The sequence below is a fragment of the Bos indicus x Bos taurus genome, chromosome 3, assembly GCF_003369695.1.
Source record: "Bos indicus x Bos taurus breed Angus x Brahman F1 hybrid chromosome 3, Bos_hybrid_MaternalHap_v2.0, whole genome shotgun sequence".
Classification (NCBI taxonomy): Eukaryota; Metazoa; Chordata; class Mammalia; order Artiodactyla; family Bovidae; genus Bos; species Bos indicus x Bos taurus.
This window is the reverse complement of record NC_040078.1, coordinates 73,737,338-73,755,243: the sequence shown is the minus strand read 5'-3', so window position 1 is coordinate 73,755,243 and position 17,906 is coordinate 73,737,338. Positions and strand designations below refer to the sequence as shown.

Below are 17,906 nucleotides of genomic sequence, written 5' to 3'. Positions count from 1 at the left end.
CAGGTGTCATTAGCCTCCAGTGGAGTTAGCCTTTCAGGCTACTCAAGGTCCCAAGATGAGAAGCATGAAATCGGTTTCACCTCTCTCCTCAGTTCACCTTCCTTCACACACACATACCTTTTCAGTTTCAATTATTGCTTATTTTTTTTTCCCCCTAGCTTCACTAAATATTTGGGTGGTAGTAAATCCCCATAGTGTACATGCATGCTGTATGTACCAAGATTGACAGGAAAAAAAAAAAAAAACAGAACCTAGAAGATTAACAAGAAAGCAATATAATTTAAGCCCAGAATTGTCTCTAAAGTCTGAATTTTAGTGATGCTCTGAAGTTACTGTGTTCTCTCTGACTTGGTCAAATCATCATCATAACATTAAATACATCTCTTTGTAAGTTCTCATATATTTGTGTGGCTTTTGATTGTGTTCCACATTCCCCATTAGAGTGTAATTACATTCAGGCAAGGATCCTGGCTGGTTTTGTTATTTATCATATTCTAAGTATGTCACAGAGTGCTGGGCATTTAATAATTATACAGTAAGTGTGTGCTTGACTGAGTGAATTATGTTTTTACATTTTTTAATGCTTAGGTTTTCATCTATAAAATGGGAAAAATGAAGCCAATTTCAAAGTTAATAGAATATTTTTAAGCATATAAAATGTAATATTATATGTATATATACACATATATATCAAACACAGTAAGCACTGGATATATGATAGGTGTCATTATTGTTCAGTGATAGAGTCTGTTTCTTAGAACAGATACATTTCCTCTCAGATGGCAGAAAAATATTAAATATTGAGCATACAGGAAATTATTTTTAAAGAAAAGATCTAGGAGAGTGACTGAAAGGGTCATGGCATCATGATTTCAAGATATACCAAACTCAGTATCAATTACATGCACATTAACAACCTCATCTAGGCTTTTCACAGAAGTGCAGGGTAGATAAAAAAAAGTAAAAAGAGGGAGGAGAGGAACTGCTAGAAACCAGAGAGACATGAAAATTTATGTGAACATGCTACTATAGCAACCTATTGGTTTACTGTATTGCTTGGCACTCAAGGCCCCAAAACAATGTATCATTTATTCCGAGGAACAGACTGGAGGATATCATGCATCACTGTCTTAGCCCCAAGGGGTATCTATCTTTAGTTGCATATTTGAATAAATTAATATTATTATAATATATTAGGACATTTTAATGATTTTAGACTTTATTAGGCTATTTAAAATGTATGTTTTGTTTATTTCATCAATTTTAATGAAATTAATAATTTTAGATCAGAGACCTTTGGGCTGCCTTACTTGTGACAGTTTGATTTGCACAGGAATGATATTGCCTTTTAACCCTATATCAAATAAACGAAGGCTACAGTGCAGATGTCAATATTTCCCTGACTGCAGTGAGTCTTGTATCCCTGGCAGCCTGGCCTGTGTCTAGATTTCTCTTCTCTGCTTCAACTGCTTTTCTAATATCAATGTGCTTATGATTTTAATGTCAAATTTTATCCTACAATGTACCAACACAACCACTTTGCACAGACTGAGTTGACAAGAAGAAATCCTGGGAAATCAGAGTTGAGCAACAGAAACTAGCTCCTTTCTGGAATCACATATTGGGTTTACAGTGTTCCACAATCTAAGGTGATGATACATTTCTATAAATAGTCTCATCAATTTGAAGATATATCAAAACTAGAATGACTCTACTTTATCATTATGAAAAGGCCACAATTCATTCTCGCAACAGAGTTTGTTCCAAATACCATGTTAGATGTTGAAAGCATGATGGTTAACACAGCAGAACTCTTACTCCCTGGTAGATTATATTAGGAGGAGAGATGGGCAAGTAAAAAAGTTGAGTATGGTTTAAAAGAGTATTTCAAGGAGGCTTCCTGGGTGACTCACTGGTATAGAATCCACCTGCCAGTGCAGGAGACACAGGTTCAAACTCTGATCCAGGAAGATCCCGCATGCCACAGAGCAACAAAGTCTGTGTACCATGACTCTTGAGCCTGTGTTCTAGAGCCCAGAACTGCAATTACTGAGCCCACATGCTGCAGCTACTGAAGGCTGCACATCCTAAAGCCCGTGTTCTGCAACAAAATAAGCCATTGCAATGAGAAACCTGTGCATCACAACTACAGAGTAGTCCTGACTCACCTCAAATAGAGGTGAGTTGCCCAGGCAACAAAAAAGAGACAGAACAGCCAAAAATAAATAAATGAATAAACAATGAATTCTGCAAGAGTTTTGTAAAAGTACTTAGATAGAGGTGAGCAAATGGGAGTACATCTGGAGAGCTTCCTCTTTGAGCATGAAAGTCTCAGGGTAGTTTTCTGAGAGAAGGTGACCTCTGAATTTAGACAAAAGGACTAGTGGAAGGCAGAGGTACTTGTCAAAGGTAGCCAGGGTGTGTGTGTGTGTGTGTGTGTGTGTAACGGGCTTATAAGCAAAACACCCAACATACGAAGAGGCTTGAAAGACAGAGATAATATCACAGTTTGGTAATTGAATATTTCAGGATGGATAAACCCCTATTTTGAGACAGCAGAATGGCAAGATTTATAGCCAGAGAGGTCAACAGGGGCTAGAACATGAAGGTCTCCCATGCATGCTGTACTGTTAGGACTTTATTCTAGGGGTAGTCAGGAATCACTGAAGGATTCTAGGACAAAGTGATAAGGCCAAGTATTTACTTTGGAAATATCACTATGCATTTTAAGAGCACGACCAAAACCCTGCTTGCTCATGGACTGTGTATCCAGTATCAACACCTGATTTCACTATGCTTCCCAAGCAAACTCGGCACTCGGAATTCTTCCAAATCTCTTTTCCTGTGTTCCTAATCTCAGCTAATAACTTCACCATTCAATCTTGTTATTGAGACAGAAAACTTGGAATTACCTTCAAATTGTCCTTTCCTTGTATCTAATCAGACACTGAAATATACAAATAATACATTTTCTGTCTTGATTTTAAACTGAACAACCAATACCCCAGTTTAAACCATATTTTATATCTTTCCCATCCATTCTTCCCAAATGCTTCCAGAAATGTTTTGTGAAGATGAGAGGTAGATCATTTTACTACTCTTGAAAAGGCCCCAAATGGCTTCCTAGGGCCTATGGAATCAAGCCCAAATGTCTTATGATATTTAAGATCCCTCAAGTCTTGCACTAAGGGTCCTTTCTAAACCTACCTCCTATTATATACACCAGATTTCACGTCCTGCATCCTGAGACATAACAAACTCTCCACACAATGCTTATATGAATTGACTGTGTTCTTTCCTTGCTTATGATTATTTTCGACTCCTTGCAATATTTGGAAATTCTATTCATTCTTTGTTTTCCAGCACAAAAACTACCTTCCCCACCCTCTGGAAGCATTTGTTAATGCTCTGATTGGAGTTGAACTGACTGTTGCTGTGCACTTTTAAGGAATTGACTTAGGATTCTCTTCGGATTTTCTTGGTACTTACTTCATTTTGGTGATTTTTATGACAGGTCACAAATTGTAAGTCAGGAGATGCAAACTGGAGTTAGTCCACTTTCAACCTTGTTTGACTGGCCCAAAGTTTACGATAAAATAATATGTCCTTATGTCTTACTCGGACATGTGCTCTCCAGATCCCAATATTTGTTTCAGATATTTACCCTTTATCAACTTGGTCTTGAATGACTAAATCATTACAGGAGCGATGAAGTTGTATTGGTAAGACTTTGGTTGTAAAAAGGCATGAAATATCATCAGAATGAAATTTATATACTAATAAAAATAAGCAAATACATAATAATGAGATAATGTTAGAAATTCAAGTTCTTTCAATGTGGGAACTTATTTCTTTTTCAAATTTCACAAATTACCTCACAGATAAGTGCCTGATGGAAAGAAAGAAAGTCTCAGGTCAGCAGAGAAGATCATTTTTAATGTGGGGTGGTAATGAAATTTATGGCCTGTCTAGATGATCTAGTACCCTTCTAAATCAAAATATGTAATGACTTACTCATAGTAACAGCCTTGTACATGAGAGGACAAGAGGGGTGATGGGCAGGGTGTGTGTGTGTGTGTGTGTGTGTGTGTGTGTGTGTGTGTGTAAAATTATAATTCTAGATCCTCTGAATAATCAAACTGTGGTATAAAATCTAGAAGAGGGATATCTTGACATGAGAGTCAGGAAATCAGGGGAGTGGTTGTTTTGATTTTAAGGTCACTTTATTGAGGTATAATCGATATATATAAAATTCTATGTATTTTATATATGCTACTCAGTGAGTTTGGATAACCTCAATAGAAAGTGAAACCATCAATATAAAGGCTATAAGCATATTCATCAACCTCCCAAGTTTTCCTTGAAATTAGATTTTTACTGCCCATTCTTTAATTCCCTTCAGCAAGTCATTTTACCTTTATGAGATTGTATTTTTCTTAGGCATAATCTAGTTAGAATTATGCAAGGAATGAATAAGATAATATGCAGTGATTATATAATACATGATGTAAGACTTCAAAGTCAGCATATAGGATAAAAGTCGCAAGCCGTTAAAACTGCCCTTGCGTGTGTGTTCAGTCGCTCAGCTGTGTCCAACTCTTTGTGACCCCATGGACTGTAGTCCTCCAAGTTCCTCTGTCTATGGAATTCTAAGGCAAGAATGGGTTGCCATTGACAATTCCCTAGACTTCCTTACTTTAAACTAACACACTTCACAAAAGTCTCCAAAATGGAAGGCAAGCCCTTCAGGGTGAGTACAGTGAAATGACCTGTTAGAGTATAAGAAAAAGATAATAAAATGTCCATTTAAGTTTCATTTATATCTCATCTTCTAAATTTTATCTGTTTTAGCTTACTTAATGCATGCAATATACTAATTCAGAAATGCATGTACATAATTTACAAATAAGTATGCATATTTTGGTAGTTTGCTAAGGTTTAAATTTCACTCATAGGGATATGTATTTTAAAATAGTTGTGAAATAGAAATACTGTTTTACAACATTCTCCATGGTTGAGCACTGGATGAAATAGTTGATTTTTGTTTTAGAACCATGTTATATTAGACACACATTTTCCACCTGAAAATCTCACTGAGAATGGAGATATACTCACACTATCAGAAAAAATAGGAATGAAGACTGATCAAAGGAGTAGCAGGAATATGTCTCCCACTGCATGTCTTTCTGAAACATATATTGAGTGGAGTAGTGAGTTCATGCCATTTAAATTGTTACTATTTATATTTATCTCTTTCTTTTACTTTTTCTGCCTCTCTCAAGCAGCACCCAAAGCTTAAAGAGTTGATTCTATCATAAGTGAAATGCAAAAATGTCCTTCTTTTGCTAAATTACCATATATAAAAATGCTTTGAAAATCACAGTGTTATACAAAAGTGATGTATGTATTCATAACTTAACACACACAAATTACATGAAAAACAGCAGAGAAAAAGGGATCAATGAAGACACAGAGAAATATTTTAACACATTTTTCTGGTTCCCTTGAAAATAAAAGAAAGGAAGAAGACCCTCCCTCTTATATTCCTTCATCAAAATGAGTAACTCAGATAAAATTTATGGCCTGTCTAGACGATCCAGTAGTAAATAATCTAGAATAGGAAAACGGAAAGGAAAGGTCACTCCACTTCATTATGATTTTCCAAGTTTACCTCACCTCTGTAAAGCTAACAGTAAAAAAAAATCATCATTCCCTAAAGTGAAAACCTAACCTGATTGAAAAAGGTCATCATACTTCTGTGTAATGTGAACCTGGCATACTCCACCTGGCTGATTTTAGGCATTTCCCTATCCATTAAGTGGTAACTGAATATATTGTGTAACATGTGCATGCATGTTTTATGCACATAGATAATAAATCCTTTAAAACAGGCAATAAGATACTGCTCATCATATTCCCTTTGAAGCACTGGTTTAAGCTGAACAAATTACAGGATTCTGAAGTGAGAGGTATGATGACATGGATATTTGTAGTAAAGAATGGCAAAAATTCATAGACTAAATTTGATATCTATTGCTTACAAAGTCAAAATATTATAAGTTCTCATCATCAAATATATTCAATTGTAGTTATACATTTGCTATTAACAGATATATTGATAATTTTAATTTTTTACTACATATTTGTTTTCCATTCATGGATGTAATTTTTATTTACCTTATTTGTAATTTTTGTATCCTTATCTTAAATTATGATAAATTATTACGGAAAATGCCTTGTTGATAATAAAGAATTCTAAAAAGCATAGCCACAATGGAACATTTGCTTAAAATAGGCAGTGAATAAAACATGCATCATTCTAAAACACTGAAGCAGTTAAACTCATCATACAAAATAAGAAGGCAAGTCTTTCTAAATTGCGGGCCTGGATTTGAGGACAGCTAAAAATCAATAGGAGGTAATCCAAATAAGTAGACAAATAACAAAATTCTTATTTAAGTCAAGATGGTATTATCATCTCCATAAAATGATATAAAATCTATTTTTGTAATACTTATTTAAATTTTAGTCTATTAAAATTTACTTTATGTTTTTAGTCTTAATCCTAAGTGAATGTACTATTCTCAAGTCATAGATCAACTTAATTTCATGTCATCAAAACATTATTTACTAGAATTTTATTAAGGATTTTTGCATCTATGTTCATCAGTGATATTGGCCTGTAGTTTTCTTTTTTTGTGGGATCTTTGTCAGGTTTTGGTATTAGGGTGATGGTGGCCTCATAGAATGAGTTTGGAAGTTTACCTTCCTCTGCAATTTTCTGGAAGAGTTTGAGCAAGATAGGTGTTAGCTCTTCTCTAAATTTTTGGTAGAATTCAGCTGTGAAGCCGTCTGGACCGGGGCTTTTGTTTGCTGGAAGATTTTTGATTACACTTTCACCATTACTATTCAACATAGTTTTGGAAGTTTTGGCCACAGCAATCAGAGCAGAAAAAGAAATAAAAGGAATCCAAATTGGAAAAGAAGAAGTAAAACTCTCACTATTTGCAGATGACATGATCCTCTACGTAGAAAACCCTAAAGACTCCACCAGAAAATTACTAGAACTAATCAATGACTATAGTAAAGTTACAGGATACAAAATCAACACACAGAAATCCCTTGCATTCCTATACACTAATAATGAGAAAACAGAAAGAGAAATTAAGGAAATAATTCCATTCACCATTGCAATGGAAAGAATAAAATACTTAGGAATATATCTACCTAAAGAAACTAAAGACCCATATATAGAAAACTATAAAATACTGGTGAAAGAAATCAAAGAGGACACTAATAGATGGAGAAATATACCATGTTCATGGATTGGAAGAATCAATATAGTGAAAATGAGTATACTACCCAAAGCAATTTATAGATTCAATGCAATCCCTATCAAGCTACCAACAGTATTCTTCACAGAGCTAGAACAAATAATTTCACAATTTGTATGGAAATACAAAAAACCTCGAATAGCCAAAGCTATCTTGAGAAAGAAGAATGGAACTGGAGGAATCAACCTACCTGACTTCAGGCTCTACTACAAAGCCACAGTTATCAAGACAGTATGGTACTGGCACAAAGACAGAAATATAGATCAATGGAACAAAATAGAAAGCCCAGAGATAAATCCACACACATATGGACACCTTATCTTTGACAAAGGAGGCAAGAATATACAATGGATTAAAGACATTCTCTTTAACAAGTGGTGCTGGGAAATCTGGTCAACCACTTGTAAAAGAATGAAACTAGAACACTTTCTAACACCATACACAAAAATAAACTCAAAATGGATTAAAGATCTAAATGTAAGACCAGAAACTATAAAACTCCTAGAGGAGAACATAGGCAAAACACTCTCTGACATACATCACAGCAGGATCCTCTATGACCCACCTCCCAGAATATTGGAAATAAAAGCAAAAATAAACAAATGGGACCTAATTAACCTTAAAAGCTTCTGCACATCAAAGGAAACTATTAGCAAGGTAAAAAGACAGCCTTCAGAATGGGAGAAAATATTAGCAAATGAAGCAATGGACAAACAACTAATCTCAAAAATATACAAGCAACTCCTACAGCTCAACTCCAGAAAAATAAACGACCCAATCAAAAAATGGGCCAAAGAACTAAATAGACATTTCTCCAAGGAAGACATACAGATGGCTAACAAACACATGAAAAGATGCTCAACATCACTCATTATCAGAGAAATGCAAATCAAAACCACTATGAGGTACCATTTCACACCAGTCAGAATGGCTGCGATCCAAAAGTCTACAAATAATAAATGCTGGAGAGGGTGTGGAGAAAAGGGAACCCTCTTACACTGTTGGTGGGAATGCAAACTAGTACAGCCACTATGGAGAACAGTGTGGAGATTCCTTAAAAAACTGGAAATAGAACTGCCTTATGATCCAGCAATCCCACTTCTGGGCATACACACTGAGGAAACCAGAAGGGAAAGAGACACGTGTACCCCAATGTTCATCGCAGCACTGTTTATAATAGCCAGGACATGGAAGCAACCTAGATGTCCATCAGCAGATGAGTGGATAAGAAAGTAGTGGTACATATACACAATGGAGTATTACTCAGCCATTAAAAAGAATACATTTGAATCAGTTCTAATGAGGTGGATGAAACTGGAGCCTATTATACAGAGTGAAGTAAGCCAGAAGGAAAACCACCAATACAGTATACTAACGCATATATATGGAATTTAGAAAGATGGTAACAATAACCCTGTGTACGAGACAGCAAAAGAGACACTGATGTATAGAACAGTCTTATGGACTCTGTGGGAGAGGGAGAGGGTGGGAAGATTTGGGAGAATGGCATTGAAACATGTAAAATATCATGTATGAAATGAGATGCCAGTCCAGGTTCGATGCACGATACTGGATGCTTGGGGCTAGTGCACTGGGACGACCCAGAGGGATAGTATGGGGAGGGAAGAGGGAGGAGGGTTCAGGATGGGAACACATGTATACCTGTGGTGGATTCATTTTGATATTTGGCAAAACTAATACAATTTGTAAAGTTTAAAAATAAAATTAAGAAAAAAAAACATTATTTACTTAAAGTGTCCTTTCACTACATATAAGGAGTATATTTCTTCTTATCAGTCTTGTCTGCAAAAACCATCACAATATTGCAAAGTAATTAGCATCCAATTATAAAAATTTTGTTTAAAAGACAAAAAAGTTAAAATTTTTAGTTTTATGTATAATCAAAGTCTGAACTCTAGTTCTCCCAACACTTACTGTATTTATACCTAGAGTAAAATTTAGCATACTAGAATTGTCCCTGCCAGGTATGCTGAAAGTCACTATAGTGTTAAAAAAAATGACCATTTTATGTGTGCTAAGTCACTTCAGTCGTGTCCAACTCTTTGTGACCCCATGCACTATAAGCTTCCAGGCTCCTCTGTCCATGGGATTCTCTAGGCAAGAATACTGGAGTGAGTTGCTGGGCCCTCCTCCAGTGGATCTTAGCAATTCAGGGATCAAATCCACATCTTTTATGTCTCCTGCATTAGCAGGTATGTTTTTTACCACTAGCGCCACTTGGGAAGCCCAGACTATATTATACAAAGAAATAATATCTTCATAACTAATATATAACTTTAGTCATTGCTATGATGCTTACCCAAACAGTACAATAAACTAAAGGTCAAATGGCTAATATTTCTAATGTATAAACAATTACATCATTCATAAGGGAAACAGTGTGACAGACATCTTTGAAGATGGCATCCAATGGTTCTCAACTCTTAATGTTTATGTTCCCCTGTAATCTCTCCCTCTTTGAATAGGGTCACCTTTTATAACCAATAATATATTGCAGAAATGACAGAGACTTCTCAGACTAGGTCATGAACAGCTTCTATGGTGTTCTCTTGAATCACTAGCTCTGGGGAAAACCAACTGTCTTATTATAAAGATGTCAAGCAGCCCTATTTAGAGATCTATATAGTGATTAACAGACACCTTCTGTCAGTAATGGTTGCTTCCCTGGTGGCTCAGTGGTAAATAATTCACTTGTCAAGGCAGGAGACTTGGGTTTGATCCCTGGGTTGGGAAGATTCCCTGGAGAAGGAAATGACAACCTATTCCAGTATTCTTGCTTGGGAAATCCCATGAACAGAGGAATCTTGTGGGCTGCAGTCCATGAGGTCGTGAGAGAGTTGGACAAGACAATGACTAAACAACAACCTGTCAATAACAGGCACCAGTTTGTGGGGCATGGGACTGAGCCGTCTTAGCAGCTGATCCTCCAGTCCTAGTCAAGCCTTCAGAGGATTAGCAGCAGGTGACATTTGATGGGAACCAGGTGGGAGACCCTGAGCCATACCCCACTAGGAATTCCACCAGGAGTGCTCCTGGATTCCTGACCCAGACATACTGAGATAACAAAAGCTTACTGTTTGAAGTTGCTAAATTTGGGGTTGTTACTTAGCAACAGAAAACTAATAATGGCAATGTAAACAAAGGACAGAACATAGGTTGAGAGGCTGACAAAGGTAAAATGTGTCCTGATAGCATCTTTTATATGAGTGCTCTTAGACAAGTTAAGTTTCTTATGTTTTAGTTTTGTCATCAGTAAATTGAAGATAATAAATCATACCTCAGAGAGGTCTGAAGAATAAATGAGACAGAATGTAAAGGTCCTGGGAAGTAATTTATCCCTGGTAATGTTTCTTCCTTGTCTTTAAATTGTGCTTAATTTTGCAGGATCTTTTTTTTTTTTTTTTTAAGTTTTCAAGCAGATTATTCTCAGTGCACAGAAGAGGATTTTACAGGATATGATACAACTATAGGCAAAGATAAGATTAGAGATGATCAGGTATTTCGTCCTATTTGTTTGTGTTTATTTGCTTATATTTATCTGAATGAAAATCTGGCTTTGAAAATCTTGACTTAAGCAAGATGAATTTTTATAAACATCTCTTAAAGTACATGGGCTTCCCAGGTGGTGCCAGGGGTAAAGAATCCACCTGCCTATGCAGGAGCTGCCAGAGACATGAGTTTGATTCCTGGGTCAGGAAGATCCCCTAGAGTAGGAAATGCAACCCACTCTAGTATTCTTGCCTGGAAAATTCCATGGACAGAGGAGCCTGGTGGGCTATGAGGTAGCAGAGAGTTGGGCACAACTGAGCATGTATGTACAAAAGTATATGAACAGAGTAAGTTATTTCTGAATATTTTTCAAGCCTCAAGTATAAAAGGAAATAAAACTAAGAAAACAAAACTTCTCCAGATCTTGTAAAAACTCTGCTCTGTTCCAAGAGAGTCTCTGACAGCCTCATGCTTCTGTTAACAACCTTGAAGTCAAGAAAACAACCCAAAAACATGCTGTATCTGTTTCTTTTCTGTATAGTTACCTTGACTCCATTATTTCTGTGTCTTTGACTAAACCAACGGAGAAAGTATAAGCGAATGTTTCTATGTTCGGTCTTATTTTGCTAACTGATAAGTTACCTGAAATGCCTTTATCCTGGCATTTAACATTGACTTTTCAAATTATTTTTGATAGATCCCGAGGTCCCATGACCATACTAGGTGTCACAGTATAGACGTTAAATCCATGAACTCCATCTGAATATTTGCAAGACTTCTTGGGTTCAATTTCCAGCTCTGTCATTAACTATAGACTTGTGCAAAGTACTTATTGTAAATACACTGTGCTAGATTTCTCTTCAGCAAGAGGTAAGGATAAAAATATTATCTTTCTATAGGTTTGTTGTGAAAATAAAATGGGTTAATGTTAAATACGAAGTGCTTATCACATAGATAGCTTTTCATTTTGATAAAATAAATCTTTTAAATGTCCTGGGCCCTGAAGGTAGCATGGTAGATGCACTAGTGAGTGTAACAACAATCATTTGACAAGCAGAAGTTTTCTTTCTCTCACTCCCTACACATATTCAATTTTTTTTTTTTTTTGTAGTTTTGAGAAGATAGATTTATATATTCTAGTGGTATTTGGATATTTCTTCAAATACAACTCTAACAAATGATAAATGTATGCTTCATTCTTAAATAAAATATATATTTGCCTTTGAAAGTGCATTTGATTTTCACAGCTACTAGATTTTTTTCTGTGAATGAGTGTATCAGGGAAGGGCTCTGATTGGGGAGAATTAATCAACATATTTTTGTAGCAGTTCTAAACTCCTCTGAAAAGTTATAGTCCATTTCCCAACTTGGGGAAAAAAACAAAACAAAACAAAACAATGAAGCTACAACTGCAGACACAACTTGGCTCTCTTCTGTCTTTGGTATAGGCCAAGCAAGTGGGGTGAGGGTTGTTGTAGTCTTTTTGACAATGGTCACTGAATTTAGGAAAGTGGAAGAGAGAGATATAGCAAAAAAAAAAAAAAATAGTAGAAATAAAATGGACTTTAACAAAGGAGTTCTCACTTGTGCTACTAAGAATAATCCTGCTCATTAACCTTTCAGAAAGGCATGACACAGTTTCAAAAGTGAATTTGAAAGATATGTAAAATAATTTAAACCACTTTTTAAAAAGTGTGCTTTGTGGAGAACCAGGGATGGGGGAAGGAGTTACAAGGACATCCTAACGGAAGGGGGGCTCTGAGTAGATAGAACTGAGACTCCATTCACCCCTACTTTCACAGATATTATTTAGTGGGTCTTCAAATAGGATTATATTTGAACAAAGGGTTTCATAATTTTCAAAGGATTGAGAACCATGCTTCTAGATGTTTACCTCTATTCATCATCACAAACTGAAAACTTCTTAACCTGGATTATCAGAATCTGAGGAAGGTTATATTGCCAGATATATAATCTTGTAGGGTTGGGATAAGGGTGACCACAGATGAGTTTATCTAATTTTAGGTTTATAAAAATATAGGGGAGCTTCCAAAAGCCACCAAGATTCCAAATTAATAAAAGCAATAATTAATTAGCAAAAAAATTAGAAATTAAGTAGCCCAAATTGTAGAAGAGGTTGCATATAAAATAACTGCAAAAAAATTCTAGGTGAATCCACTATCAGTTATCCAAAACAAATAAGATAGTTATGGGGATATCTTTTATTGTTTTATTGTTAAGGCTGATGTTAAAGGAGAATATTTCCCATAAATCCTCTTTTGATTACAGTTTAAGAAACAAAGTACCTACTCATGTCACATCCATTTTCATCCATTGTGGCAACATCTAAGTTCTTATGTGATTTCACCTGTTTTCTGTTCAGACACTTAGCTGTAATTAGTTATGAGACATGACACTTAATAAACCTCATATGTTTATGTTGAACAGTATGGTATTGCCAATATTTAGCCTTTTTGACTGAAAAAAAATTTAAATTTCATATGGTCCAAACTAACATTTTCTAGCATACATTCCCTCCTTAATTTTGAAGCCATTTAGATGATATCCTCTCCTCTGTATTATATCTTCCATTTAATCCACAGGGGTCCCATTCTTCTTTGTTGGCTTAATAAGAACAGGTGAAGAGGTCTGAATGAGCCCACTGGTTGAAAGTAAAGAGAAAGTCCTTAAGTCTTGTCTTGTCTTGTTCAACAGCTCTTGCTAAGACTTTCAGAAGTGCCTCAAGGGGACAATCATATAGAGCTGATGTTAGAGTAGCCCTAAAATCCCCTTCATTAGTCCTTCAACCATGCAGTTTATCCCTCTACAGTCCCTTTAGTGATAGAATACCTGAAATGCCATATTCTATAAAAACAAAATGTTAAAATGTCTTAAGGGAGAGAGAGGCAGGTAAAAGGGTTAGGCTGATCAAGGAAGCCAGGCAGAGTCAGCGGCTCTGATTGCTTTTGGAGTGCTCTTATGGAAGCTGGGCCCAAGTCCTTTAAGAGCTGGTTTATTTCCCAAGTAAACATGGTTTCCAGAAAGAGCAATGGTGTGCTGGCTCCGAAAGGAGGGGTAGAAATGAAAGGCATCAGTGATGGGGGATTTGCTGGCATTTCTGAGATCATATAAACCAAAGTGGACATTTCTTCTGGATGCTATTAGCTACTCATCCCTCCCACGTGGGCCTCTTCGTGCCCCAGAGAAGGCTGCTAAGAATCATTCAAGCCAGTTAAAGAAACTGCTTAAAGTAAATATCTGAAACACAAACACATTAGCTCAAAGTGCTTGAAACAGAGTAATAATCACAAAGTCCTTACTTCTTCTCCCCTTTGTACCATTCAAAGGCCGGAGGCGGCACACCTGCACCTTCGCATCTTATCAATCCACTGCGTCCGGGGGCCACGGTACCAGATTTAATTTCCTGAATTGTAGGAGCAACTGAAAAAGAAACAAAGAAAGAAAGAAACTGGTGGGTTATTTAAAATAATCTTCAACAGAAATATAGCACACATATTTTTATTCCTTCTACATTCAAAGCAATCTTATGCCTGATAGACCAATGCATCACATTTTCAGTGTTTTATGCTCCTCATATGAGACCAGTCATTTTCAGCTTCATTTTTCAAGTTGGACAATAGACAAATGTTCCTAGGGAGTGCAGAGTAAATGCAATACATTTTGGCCTTGCTTCCTATTGGAAAAATGGCATTGTTGAGGGGAACACTTCATCTGTACTCCAGTCAAACTACACTTCAATAATAGCTCTCATTCACTGAGTGACGGCTGGGAGCCAGTCATGGTGGCTCCGTGCTTTATGTTCATGATTTCCTCACAGTAATGCTCTAAGCTAGATGGTATTATCTCAATTTTACAAATGTGAGAACTGAAACTCAGAGAGGTTAAATAATTTGTCTGAGGTCACACAGCTACTTAGCTGCAGATTTTGGATTTCATGTCAGGCATGTTGACCCAAAGTCTGAAGTCTTCCTATTCTGTGTTTTTCCTTACTCCCTATCATGTTAGTGATTTTTTAAAATGTATTTCCTTCTACCTGGAATGCTATCCTTTCTCATTTCCACAGATTCAAGGCCCAAATTTTGGGGTCACCATCTCCTTACTCTTCCTTGCTCTGGCAGGAAATAGCTCTCTTTTTTTCAGAATAGTTTCTCTAAATCTCTCATAACATACACTTTTTGTCTTGTAATGATGGATACACCAGGCTTCCTTGTCAGCTGCCTAAAGGCAGGATAAATATCTGATTTATCTCTGCTTATTCAGAGGTCAAAGCACAGTGCCTGGCACAAAATGATGCTTAAAAATATTCATCATAGCATAGGAGAAGGGAATGGCTACTCACTCCAGTATTCTTGCCTGGAGAATTCCATGGACAGAGGAGACTGGCAGGCTTACAGTCCATGGGGTCACAAAGAGACAGACATGACTGAGGGATTTGCTGGAGAAGGAAAAGGCAACCCACTCCAGTTTTCTTGCCTGGAGAATCCCAGGGACAGAGGAACCTGGTGGGCTGCCATCTCTGGGGTTGCACAGAGTCGGACACAACTGAAGCGACTTAGCAGCAGCATATATGTTTGTATGTATATGTAGATACACACATATATATTGGTTTTATTTTTCTGTGAGAACCCTGAATAATATATGGAGCCAAAGGATGGAAAATTAGATGGGACCTTGAGGGCAATTTTAAGGACTTGGTTTCTACTCTGAATGAGATGGTGAACCACTACAGAGGCGGGGGGGCGGGGAGCATAATCTGGCTTTTGTTTTAAAAGTATCACATCACAGGCTGCTGTGTTGAGAAAAGATTATCATGAAGACAGGATGAAAGCTGCTACAGTAAGTAAGGCAAGTGATGTGGGCAGCTCAGATTATGGTGGTAGCACCTGAGTAGTGGAAAGTTACTGGCTTTGAGGTACGTTGTGAAGTTGGAGCCAATAGGATTTTTTGACAGATGTAAAAAAAAAAAATTGAGGGTGATTTTATTTGGCTTAGAGTCAGACATGACTGAGCAACTTCACTTTCACTTTTCACTTTCATGCATTGGAGAAGGAAATGGCAACCCACTCCAGTGTTCTTGCCTGGAGAATCCCAGAGACGGGGGAGCCTGGTGGGCTGCCGTCTATGGGGTCACACGGAGTCAGACACGGCTGAAGTAACTTAGCAGCAGCAGCAGCAGAAGGTTAGAAATACCCATTGACTGAGATGGGTTCAACAGTTAAGTAGATGAGTTTAGGAGTTGTACGTATAAGCCATTTTATTTAAAATATTTTCACTGCCTTTAAAATTCTCCTATTTTTAAATCCTCCTAAATCTGCTTACTCATTTTTACTCCCCCTCTACGGAAATCACTGATTTTTTAAATTTTATTAATAGTTTTGCCTTTTCCAGAATGTTATGTAGTTGGGGTCATATAACATGTTTCATATGTTTCATATTGGCTTGATATTGGCTTCTTTCACTTAGTAATATGCTTTATTTAAGTTTATTTAAGTTTCCTCCATGTCTTTTCATTTTAGCACTGAATACTATTTCACTGTCTGTATGTACCACAGTTTATTTATCCATCCACCTGCTAAAGAATTTCTTGGTTGCTTTAAGCATTGGCAATCGCATGGAAAGCCACTATAAAAATCCATTTTTCTGTGTGAATGTAAATTTTCGACTCTTTTGGGTAAATACCAAGAAGTACAATTGCTAGATTATAGGATAAGAATATGTTTAGTTTTGTAAGAAACTTACAAACTGCCTTCCAAAGTTTGCATAGCTACCAACTATGTATGAGAATTCCTGTTGTTCCATGTTCTCATCAGCATTTGGAGTTAGTGTTTCACATTTTGTTCATTCTAAGAGGTTTGTAGTGGTATCTCTATTTTAATTTGCATTTCACTAATGACTTACTCCTTGGAGGGAAAGTTATGACCAACCTAGATAGCATATTGAAAAGCAGAGATATTACTTTGCCAACAAAGGTCCATCTAGTCAAGGCTATGGTTTTTCCAGTGGTCATGTATGGATGTGAGAGTTGGACTGTGAAGAAAGCTGAGCACCGAAGAATTGATGCTTTTGAACTGTGGTGTTGGAGAAGACTCTTGAGAGTCCCTTGGACTGCAAGGAGATCCAACCAGTCCATCCTCAAGGAGATCAGTCCTGGGTGTTCATTGGAGGGACTGATGCTGAAGCTGAAACTCCAGTACTTTGGCCACCTCATGCGAAGAGTTGACTCATTGGAAAAGACTCTGATGCTGGGAGGGATCGGGGACAGGAGGAGAAGGGGATGACAGAGGATGAGATGACTGGATGGCATCACTGACTCGATGGACATGAGTCTGAGTGAACTCCAGGAGTTGGTGATGGACAGGGAGGCCTGGTGTGCTGCGATTCATGGGGTCGCAGAGTCGGACACAACTGAGCAACTGAACTGAACTGAACTGAATGACATGATGTGAAGTGTCTTTTTATGTGCTTATTTGTCATCTATATATCTTCTTTGATCCATTTTTAAATTGAATTGTTTATACTATTTTTATTGAGTTTTAAGTATTCTTTATATATTGTGGATAACAGTCTCTTGTCAGATGCATCTTTTGCAAATATTTTTCTCAGTCTGTGGATTGTCTTTGCATTATCTTGATAGTGTGATTCACAGAGCCAAAAATTCTAATCAATTTATCAACTTTTTTTTTTCCATGAATTATGCCTTTGGTTTCTAAAAGGTCATCACCAATTGCAAAGTCATCTAGATTTTTCCTATTTTATTTTTCCAGTGTTGTATGCTTCTATTTTGCCATAAATATTTTCTTTTCTACCAGTCTACGTTTAGCATAGTACATATTTCAATAGCACTATGAAAAAGAGTTCAGTATAACAGGAACCTGGAATACGCAAATACTAATTCATTCAGACAAAAGACTTGACTAAGTGTGCACCTTGGATATATTTTAAGTTTCTTTAGAAAGCAATAAAAAGGTACAGAGTTTAATGATTTTTCAATATGTAGTGAATATAAAAACCGTACACACTCTTCCAACAGAACATTGCCTT

General features: G+C 36.7%; 1 protein-coding gene across 3 annotated transcripts in view; it reads right to left on the bottom strand.

The window, feature by feature from the left end:
- The window catches only part of NEGR1 (neuronal growth regulator 1), a 1,035,936-nt gene that overhangs the window by 230,228 nt on the left and 787,802 nt on the right, over positions 1–17,906 (bottom strand). For all 3 annotated transcript variants that reach the window (XM_027536882.1, XM_027536880.1, XM_027536881.1), the window contains one exon: positions 14,165–14,285. In XM_027536882.1, coding sequence (XP_027392683.1) covers positions 14,165–14,285 — 121 coding nt within the window. The remainder of the gene's footprint in view (positions 1–14,164; positions 14,286–17,906) is intronic.